Raw genomic sequence first — 10,640 nt, 5'->3', positions numbered from 1 at the left:
GTGGTCTCATGTGACTGGTAAGTAACAGAAGGACGTGAAAGGGCAAGGTACTCCAGGTGAGCTGCAGCAACCTGGGCCTTGTGGAAGGGGTCTAGTCTAGGGTGGGGCCAGGTGCAGACAATGATGGCTGAGCTAGGTTAGAGGTAAGAGAATAGGAGATTGGGGCAGGGTCAAAGTTACAGTTGAAAGGATTATGAGAGGAGCCTCTGCAGAACACCAGGGCCATATGGGAGAGTTCAGGGGAAGCTAAGGGGGAGGGTTTCCATCACTCCTGTGGGCAGGAAAGATCTAAAGCAGGAGAAGTTACCCCTCTCTGCAGGGCCCCTTCCCCCCACCATGTCTGTTTGGAGGTAACTATACTAAAGTCAGGTATAGAAAAAAATAAACTCATTGGTAGTTTCAAAAACCATCATTCAGTAAGATCACAGAAGCAAAATCTTTGAAACCAGGTTCAGCACAAGGCAAAATAGAGTCAACTATTTTGGGTACTAACATCTTACTCTCCTGTATCCTATCATATCCATCACTCCATATAAAATGTGATTATTATGTATAGTGTCAGTCTGAAACTTTGAATTACAATGTAAAATCTCACTAAATTAGCATTAATTGAAGGGAAAACCGATTTAATGAGATGTTGATTTGACACGCTCAGGGTGTACATAAGTATTGCGAGACAATATGGATTAATGCAAAGAAGGCTGGATTTGACATCAGAAGACCTAGGTTTGAATTTGATTCTTCTCCTGGCTCAAGTCAATAAACATTTATTAAGTTCCTTTCATGAAACAGGCATTGTGCTAAGTGCTGAGAATACAAAGTCAAAAATTAAACTGTTCCTACCCTCAGGGGGCTTACACTCTACGAAAGGGAAATCACATTTGTAGAAGTAAATACAAGGTATATACAAAAATACAAAGTAATTTCAAGAGAGAGAAAGGGTCAGTAAGAGGTGAGGGAAGCCTTATGTAGGATATAGAACCCGAGCTAAGCTTTGAAGAAGCAAAGCCAGAGATTCTTTAAGGTGGAGGTTGGAGGTACAAGTCCATTAACCTCTCTGGGTCTCAGTTTCCTCCACTCCAAAATGAGAGAGCCAGACTCCCTCATAAAGGGCTTCCCCATCCTTTGCTATGGGAAAAGATAGTATCTAACAGTGTTTATGACATCATCAGGTCTGAAACATTGGCTTTTGTGTTTGTAAATGTCACTGGCTAACAAATGGATAAGCCTCCTAGGGCACTCAAGGCAAGTTAGGGAGTGATGTGCAGAAGTCACCATCGAAGGACAATGGGAAATTTTATGGTTTTGTTTTGTTTTATTTTGTTTTTAAATTCAGGGTGGTATAGTGGAGAGAGATCTGTCCTTGAAGCTAGGAAGATCTGGATTCAAGTTGCGCTTCTGACACGTCCTGGGTGTGTGACCCTGGGTAAGTCACATCATCTCTGTGTTCTAGGAAACTCTTTAAGATTTTAAGTTACAGAGAAGATGCTAATCTGCATTGGTGGAGGGAGTTTACTCACCTAGAAATTCCCTATACCAGTGAAATCACAGATTCACACTCCATTCCTAACTCTGCATTCAAGCTTTGAACATTATCCCCTTCTCCTGTCTCTGGTGAACCAGGGAGCTAGTCAGGCCCTTAAATCATCACTCCACTCTATTCCGGCCTCTTCTATTTTGCCCCATAATGACACCTTTTGGTGAAGAAGTTCCATCATTGTTCCATTAGAGCACATTTCCCTTGAAGATTGAATGTTCTATCTACTGAGGTCCACCAGAACCTTGATCCTGAAAAATGAATGGAGGTCTTTTCTTCTGCCCAGATTCCTGTCCTATCTTCTGGATTTCTGGATTGTTCACCTATCCTTGTGCAGATGCTTCAAGCTTGGGGATGTGTGCCCTAAAAAACGATAAAGCTTTGGCATGAATGAATTTCTCAACAAGTAACTATCATGTGAATGTTTTAACTAGAAATTAATGAACCTGAGATCCTCATAAGAATAATGGTAATCAGTTTTACTGATTCACTTTAAATGCGGCATTTTGTAACGACTCACTCATGGACAAAGAGACAAGATTCACGATATCAATAAAGTCCGTGACAGGAGGGGTAGAGATTTAAGGCTAGGGGAATCCGGCAAACACAGGGAAGGGGGACTTCTTGGCACAGTGGATAGCGTGCTGAACTCGGGGTCAAGAGAATGTGGTTCAAATCCCATTTCTGACATGTGCTTAACTGTGTGACCTCAATAAAAAATTCAGTCTCTTTGACCTTGTGCTTCCTCATCCTTTAAAGATCAATATTGATATTGAATGCAGTTATTAGAGAGCATTACTTGACAATAAGGAGTTAAGGGAATAATTATAATAGAGTAATTGCTAACATCTCCAAAGTGCTTTAGGGTTTTCAAAGTGATATCTATTATCTAGCTATGTGTATGTATAATCTGCTTTGATTCTCACAACAGCCTTGTGAGGCGGGTGTTGTTACTGCCCCTCTTTTACAGGTGAGGAAACAAGCTTGGAGGATTTAGGTGGCTTGTCCCAAGTCACATAGCAAAAGTAGTGACTGGGGTGGAATTCAAACCCAGGTCTTTCTGACTCCTTGGGCCTGTGCCCCATTCACCCTATCACTTTAAGGATTACAAAGCACCTTTCTCAAGGCGTTTGGGATCCTGAAGAGAGCAAGAGAATAGAGCAAGTGCAACAGGAGATGTTCCACATTGGCCCAAATTCATCAGCCAGGGATCGTGTGGGCTAGAAGGCTTCCTTTTGCCTCTTTTTCTTTCTTGGACTATTGCTGATTGTTATCTAAGACCCAGACTGTGGGGACTGTGGATGGGGGTTGGGAGGCAGTCATAGAAGACAACCTATGCATTGTGGGCATTATTTGAGCCCTGTCTCGGTGTCTGTTCTGTTCATGTCATACAAATATAGAGGTGATGGCTGTTAATTAAAGATCAAATTTATATGGCTTTATTAATATTTATGAAATGCCTTACATTTATTGTCTCATTTGGTCCTCATAATGGGAGATCTGTGTTCAAATCTAACCTCAGACACTAACTACCAAATCTGATAGTCTCTGGGCAAGTCATTTAATCTCTCAGAGACTCAGTTTCCTCATCTGCAAAATGAAGTGAATGAACTAGATGACCCCTGGGGTCTTTCAAGCTGTAGAGGTGTCATCTTCTGACTTGTCAAGGGTCACACAGTCAATGTCTGAGAGGGATTTGAACCATATCTTTCCTCCTCCAACTCTAGCATTCTACCTCCCTGTTTAGCCTCTAGAAGTATTATCTCCTGGGGAGAGTTCCCCCAGGTTTCTGTTACCTGAGATACAGCCAGGGTTTGTGTTTGAAAACAGGAAAAGGAAATACCACCATGTGAAATACTAGGCTCATTGCTGCCTTTAAAACATGAATTTTGCTGCAGCCCTCTCAGACCACTAATGTGACATTATAAATATATACTCGAGGTCTCGTGTAAAACTGGGGTGACCATTATTACAGTTGAGGTCATTCAAAGTTGTCAGAGGATGGAGGGAGCTGAATCCAACAGAGAAGAAAAGGTGATTTTTTTAAAAGCACACCAATTAGAGATGGAAAGCCCCTGAAACAGAATCTAGTTCAATCTCTTAATTTTCTAGGTTGTGAAAGCGAGACAGGAAAAGGAGCATCAGTTCAAATCTAGACCTCTTCTCAGTACAAATACTATCTCAAATGAGTGGAGAGAATATTGGTTCTGAACTCAGAGACCTGGGCTCAAACGCTTCTCCCCCATAACCATACCTACCACCTGTGTTACCATGGGCACATTACCTAATCACTAGGCCTCACTTTCATCCCTATAAAATGGGATCCTTGAGAAGGGAATGGCAAACAGCTCCAGTATCTTTGCCAAGAAAACCCCCAAGTGGGTCACATGACTGAAAACAACTGAATAACAGTAGCAAGAGCATGTGGAGGAGAAATTCAATCTGTTCTGTTTGGAGCCAGAGGGCTGAACCAGGAGCAGTAAGTGGGAGTTATAAATGGGGTAAATTTAGGCTTGGTGTCAGGACAAAAATAATCCATAATGACTTTTCTTGTTGTTCAGTCCTGTCTAACTCTTCATGACCCCATGGACCATATCATGCCAACACTGTCCATGAGGTTTTCTTGGCAAAGGCACTGGAGGGGTTTACCATTTCCTTCTCCAGTGGAATAAAGCAAACAGAGGTTAAGTGACTTATCCAGGGTCACACAGCTAGTAAGTACCTGAGGCTGGATTTGAACTCAGGTCTTCCTGATTCCTGACTCCAGACCCAGCACTGAACCACCTAGCTGCCTCCATGACTTGAACTGTCCAAAAGTGAAATGGGCTGCTGTGAGAGATGTTAGAGTCTCCCTCTTGGAGGTATTTAATCAGAGGTTCGACAACCACTATAGTTGTGTGTGTTATAGTCGAGATTCCTTTGGTCTATGTGTTAGACTAGGGGGTCAATGAAGCCCCTTCCAGCTCTTAATTTTTGTGATTCTATGGTTTTTATCCTTCTCATCCTTGTAAGGAGAGACAGGGCATACATAGCACATATACATAGGTAAGCACAACAAATAACAGAATGTGGAAAGTGCATGTGGAGGGGGAAAAAGTGCCATTGTTCTAAGTTTGGAATATACTTCTCGTGTGATCTTTAGAAAAGAACATGAATCAGGATAGCTAGGTGGCACAGCGGATAAAGCACCGGCCCTGAAGTCAGGAGGACCTGAGTTCAAATCCGGCCTCAGACCAAACACTTGACACTTACTAGCTGTGTGACCCTGGGCAAGTCACTTAACCCCAATTCCCTAAAAATAAAAATTTTTTAAAAAAAGGGAAAAGAACATGAATCATTCAGAATCACTTGGTTAGTTACTTACTGGGTGGACAAATGAGGACCTGGTTGTAGGAATAAGAGGCGGTGGAAAGGTTGGCTTCATAATCAGCTAGGGAAAAAGAAGAGTTTGTTAGTTTCAGGATGTGAGTATATACCTGGACATACTGAATGAAGAAGATGAGTTTTCCAAATAGTTTCATCCTCAAAGGGGGATGGTTTCAAATGTGATTCTGTCCTTTGATGTGCTCCAAACCTCAAGGTTTCATTATTTTCATGAACTTTCAGACTTTGATTGAAAGTTTATGCCTAAAGCCTGCTTATCTCCTGACAGAGAAGTGATGGACTCAAGATGCAGGATGAGACATACGACTTTGGAAATGGTCAAAGGTTTACAATCTGATGAGTGAGACAACAGGTACGTAAATAGGTCTGACAATGTTATTAGGGAAATTAGAAAGGAAGAAAGTTAAGAAGAAAGGAAAAGGGAAGAAGGGATTTTGTTATACTTACAGAAGAAAGTGGTGGTTTATTACTTTCCATTGGAGGTGTAGACACAGGTGGACTCACGGGACCCATCTACATTAAAAAATGGCTTGTCAAAAAAAAAAAAGGAAACAATAGCAACACATCACCCCCAGATGGATATGGTGCTCCTTCAGAAGTAATACCCAAAAAGCTTGAAAGCTCCTAGACCAAAAGAGCTCTGAGATCAACCCATAATTCATACTAATTAACAAAGCCAGCTATCCACCAACAAGTAATTATTAAAGTGCTTTCTCTGTGCCAGGAGCTTAGTATATAAATACAAACATTGAAACGATCTCTGCTCTCAAGATATATCTTTAATTCTCAGATGAAGAAATTAAAACCATCTATAATCATATGAAAAAATGCTCTAAATAAGTATTGATTAGAGAAATGCAAATCAAAACAACTCCAAGACACCACATCACACCTCTCAGATTGGCCAACATAACAAAACAGAAACATGATAAATGTTGGAGAAGATGTGGGGAAACTGGAACACTAATGCATTATTGGTGGAGTTGTGAAATGATCCAACCATTCTGGAGGGCAATTTGGAACTATGCCCAAAGGGCTATAAAAATGTGCATACCCTTTGACCCAGCAATAACACTTCTAGGGCTGTATCCCAGAGAGAACATACAAATGCGAAAAGGACCCAAGTGTACAAAAATATTTACATCAGCTCTTTTTGTGGTGGCAAAGAATTGGAAATTGAGAGGATGCCCATCAATTGGGGAATGGCTGAACAAGTTGTGGTATATGAATGTAATGGAATACTATTGTGCAATAATAAATGATGAGCAAGCAGACATCAGAAAAACCTGAAAACACTTATATTGACTGATGCTGAGTGAAGTGAACAGAACCAGGAGAATGCTGTACACAGTAATAGCCACATTGTGTGATGATTAATATTGATAAACTTAACCCTTCTCAGAAATACAAGGATCTAAGACATTTCTAAAGGCCTCTCATGATGGAAAATGCTATCCACAAAGAAGAAAGAACTATGGAGTTTGAATGCAAATCGAAGCATACGATATGCTATTTTTTTCTTCTGTTGTGTTTTGTTTCCTCTTTCTGGTGGTTCCTCCTATTGGTTCTAATTCTTACTTACAACATCACTAATGTGAAAATATGTTTAATAGGAATGTATATGTATAGCCTATATCAGATTGTGTGCCGTCTTGGGAGGAAGGTAGGAAGGGAGAGGGAGAAAAATCTGAAGCTCAGAAGCTTATGGAAGTGATTGTTGATAAATCAAAATAAATTAATTAAAAAATAAAAAAGGTATATGTTTGTGTGTTTCTTTCTTTCTTTCTTTCTTTCTTTCTTTCTTTCTTTCTTTCTTTCTGTCTTTCTTTCTTTCTCTGAGGAATATTTAAATACAGTCTCCAGGATCCTCTACTATTCTTAAACACAACATTGACATAAATCTTATTTTAACTAAATCATGTATGTCCCATTACATCTAACTAACTCTGTACTGTGTTTCAGATACCATTCAGCCATCCACCAGGATACTAGAGGCTACCCAATGTCAGTATTTTGACATCCAGTTTGTTGTCATGGATGCCTTCTCCACCTGTTTCTTGCTCTAGCTTTGGGAACAGTAATCATGTTAATGATACTATTACTTCTGGAAAAGCCATAATGACGGACCACTCAGTGGCTCCACTCAGCATCACCGTGACTCCCTAGATCAAAGCAACTTTTTTTTCCTGGCAATGATTGCCCTATATGTATTGCATCTTTGAATTAGAATCTAAGTTCCCTGAAAGCATACTTCACTGGCTCCTAGCACCTGTATAATGGAATCCAAACCCTTCACCTTAGAATTCACTGCCATCCATAGTCTTGTTCCAATTCACTCCTCCTACTTTTCCTCTTTATGAGCCCTACATCTTAGCTGAAATCAAGTCTGTTTTTGTATGTCTTACTCTCTCATCTATATTTTCCTGTCTTTATGTCTTTGATCATGCTATTCTTTCTTCTTGAAATATTTTCTCTCCCAGCTTTACCCATTAAAAATCTTCCCAATCCTTCAAAGACAATGGCGAATGTCATCCCCATGAGAAAACTATGCATGATCACCCAACCCAGAAAGAATGATCTCTCCTCTCTATTTTTAGCCCTTTAGCATGTTGTATCTGTCCTGTGGTTCAGCTTCCACTTTTCCTTTTTTTACCATAGTCTTTTTATAGATACATATATGTACACATATACATTTATATGTATGTATATATGTAGGTAGGTATACAAATATGTATGTATGCTTAACACATAGTAAGCACTTAATAAATGTTTTTATTGATCCATGATTTGGATTAAAAATGTCCAAGGAGTGAAGGGACAGAGTTAAAGGAGCATGAAGTGGAGAGAAGTCAGGAAGGACAAAGGAATCATAGTACAAACAACAGCTTACCTCGTGACAATGAGTGCTTTGTATTTCCTGTTGTTTCTTCATTGGTCTCCATTGCCTTGGTTTGGAGCCTGAGGTGGGGCAGGACTGGCTACGGTTAAAAGTGGTCTCTTATTAAACCTCCATCAGTCATTGTGCATAACAGAATATAAGGTCCTGGAAATCAGGGCCAGCTTGTCTTTCTATCTGTTTATCCCCAGCACCTGGCAAAATGCCTCGTCCATAGGAAGTAAGAAGTGGGTTTGTGATTTCATTGATAGACATTTCATTGATATAGGCAATTAGATGATGCAGTGCAGAGAGTGATGGATCTGGAGTTAGGAGGCCCTGAGTTCAAATCCAGCCTCAGATACCAATTAGCTGTGTAACTCTCAGAAAGTTACAGCCACAGTCTGATTCAGTTTCTTTATTGACAAAATAAGATTAATAATAGCACCTACCTCTCAGAGTTGTGAGGATGAAATGAAATAAAATTCATAAAGTATTTTTCAAAACTATTATTAATATAGGGAACTGATGGATGCGGGATCTTCTCCTACCAATGTAGGTTGGCACCTTCTCTATAATGCAAAGTCTTAATTGCTTAGAACACTAAGCGATTAAATGATTTTCATGGAATCAGAGTCAGGAGTTTAAGTTTGAGAGATGGAACTTGGAACCATATCTTTCTGACTCTGAGGCCAAAATCTCTCCCCATCACTCCACACCACTTCTTTCCAGTACATAGTACACATTTGAAAAATGCTTTCTGTGTTCTGTCACTCTGGTGTCCAGAGATGACTAAATGAAGGAAATGGAAAAATACATCAACAAGGAGCCAAAGTAGGAAGTGTCTGAATGTGTTTGGCTTTTCTTTGTCACAGAAGACCTGAACTCAATTTCTCGATGTGTGATCCTGGGAAAGTCATTTAATATCTCTTTACTTTACTCTTCTCCTCTATAAAATGGTGATAATAACACTGGTCCTGTCTACCTTTCAGGGCCATTGGGGGAAGATAATGGAAAATGCAATGAAAATATGAAGTATTTTAATCATTATTACAATTCTCTGCTCCTTAGAAAGTTATTTGTCATCTAAAAATTTAAATCAGTTTCTCTGGGTTACAATCTCCTTGTTTATAAAATTGAGATTGTAGTACCTGGACTAGTCCCTTGAAGAACTGCTTTGAGAATCAAGTAAGGTAATAGCTGTGGAAAGCCTGGTAAAACATAAAATGCTTTATCTACATCGTCAGCTCTTTTAGTAATATTATTTTCCTCTTCACTCTATACATAATAATTCAGTCTTTTGGAAGTTGACTTGCTACCATGATTTGATTTTATGACATTCTCTCCTTCCTCTAATACTCAAAGTACTTTCAGACACATTTATTTTATTATTAAAAGTGGACTAATGTTAATTTTGCTGTGAGAATTGTGTGACCTCTCTCAATTTAGATCACCTTTGGGAACATCACAAAACCGGGGGGAGAATCTCTGGCACAGGGGAAACAGGCTTACCTCATATTTTTTTTCCTCTTAGCTTTGCTCTGATGTCGGATGATAATCACAGCAATGATAACTATCATGGAGAGTGCAACCAGTATACCCATCACAATGGAAAAATCTGTAATGTTAATAACATAAAGGAGAGACCTGAGACCCTGACAACATAATGAAGAAATCTGAGGGCAAGATCAGTAAATCTATAATTGTAAGAACACAATGGATAAATCTGCAACATTGAGAACATGAGGGAGAAATCTCCAATGTACAGCAAATAATAAAGAAATCTACAACCTTGATGACAAAATGGAAAAATCTAGTTTCGAAGACACAGTGGAGAAACCTATGACTCTGAGATTGTAATGGAGAAATCTACATTCTTGAAGACACAATGGGGAAATTGACAACATTGAGAATGCAGTGCATAAATACAAGATATTAAGAACGTGATGGAAAAATGTTCATTGAGAACAAACATCAGTGAAGACAGGGCACAGTTGAAATGGAGCAAGTAATTCCCAACTTTTTTTTCTCCAAAGCTCAACTCCTGGTCATACCTTAGCATCTCCTTATTAGGAAGGGATTTAATCATCCCAGTAAATGTCACTTGGGGGACATGGAGACGTAGACTTAGAACTGGAAGGGATTCTGAAGGTCATTTAGTCTAATATTTTCATTTTGAAAATGGGAAAACTAATGATAATGGTGGTAAAGTGGCCTTTCCAAGGAGAAGCATCTAGAACTGACTCCAAATATAAATTGGTTTTTACTGTCCTATATTGCCCCTGTGTTACACAAGAAAGTGAGGCTGTTTGTGGCTGTTCTCTGGTTCTAGAATTATAGTCTCTTTGTTTCCCCCTGGATCACAGTCTACCCTGTATAAATCAATAATATATTTTTGCAGACTTTTCTACAGTTGCCCTTCTCTAGAAAATAAGCCTAGTGTTCTGGAAAGAACACTTGATCCAGAGTCTCGATATTGTTTTAAATCATTCTATCTATGAAAGACCTTGGATAAGTCCCCTTCTTTGAGTTTCTTTTTTTTTATCTGTAAAACAAAGAGAATAATGTATGCACTGACTAACAGGGTGGATAGGAGATACAGTTTTGATTCTGAAACTAGAAATAACTGAATTCAAGTCCTTCATCTGATACATACTATCTTATGATCCTCTACCTCTCAGTGTCCCCAAAGTGACTCTCTAACACTATGTTACAGAGGGGTCATCAGCTCTGCACTGGGGAAGTTTTCACCCTAGCAATTCATAGAATCAATGAATTTTAATTCCCTGTAGAAGAGAAGAAGAAGAAGAAGAAGAAGAAGAAGAAGAAGAAGAAGAAGAAGAA

General features: G+C 39.4%; 1 protein-coding gene across 1 annotated transcript in view; it reads right to left on the bottom strand.

The window, feature by feature from the left end:
* Window positions 1-599: 599 nt before the first annotated feature.
* Window positions 600-10,640, bottom strand: part of ADAM28 (ADAM metallopeptidase domain 28) — a 90,754-nt gene continuing 80,713 nt past the window's right edge. Inside the window, exons 19-23 of the mRNA XM_027840028.1 lie at window positions 9,309-9,414; window positions 7,812-7,899; window positions 5,369-5,434; window positions 4,902-4,967; window positions 600-1,900 (exon numbers count right to left, since the gene is read on the bottom strand). Coding sequence (XP_027695829.1) covers window positions 1,880-1,900; window positions 4,902-4,967; window positions 5,369-5,434; window positions 7,812-7,899; window positions 9,309-9,414 — 347 coding nt within the window. The 3' untranslated portion in view covers window positions 600-1,879. The remainder of the gene's footprint in view (window positions 1,901-4,901; window positions 4,968-5,368; window positions 5,435-7,811; window positions 7,900-9,308; window positions 9,415-10,640) is intronic.

This window comes from Vombatus ursinus, unplaced genomic scaffold, assembly GCF_900497805.2.
Source record: "Vombatus ursinus unplaced genomic scaffold, bare-nosed wombat genome assembly UNPS02014837.1, whole genome shotgun sequence".
In the NCBI taxonomy this organism is placed as follows: domain Eukaryota; kingdom Metazoa; phylum Chordata; class Mammalia; order Diprotodontia; family Vombatidae; genus Vombatus; species Vombatus ursinus.
The sequence above is the reverse complement of the archived record's forward strand: the minus strand, read 5'-3'. Positions and strand labels throughout refer to the sequence as shown.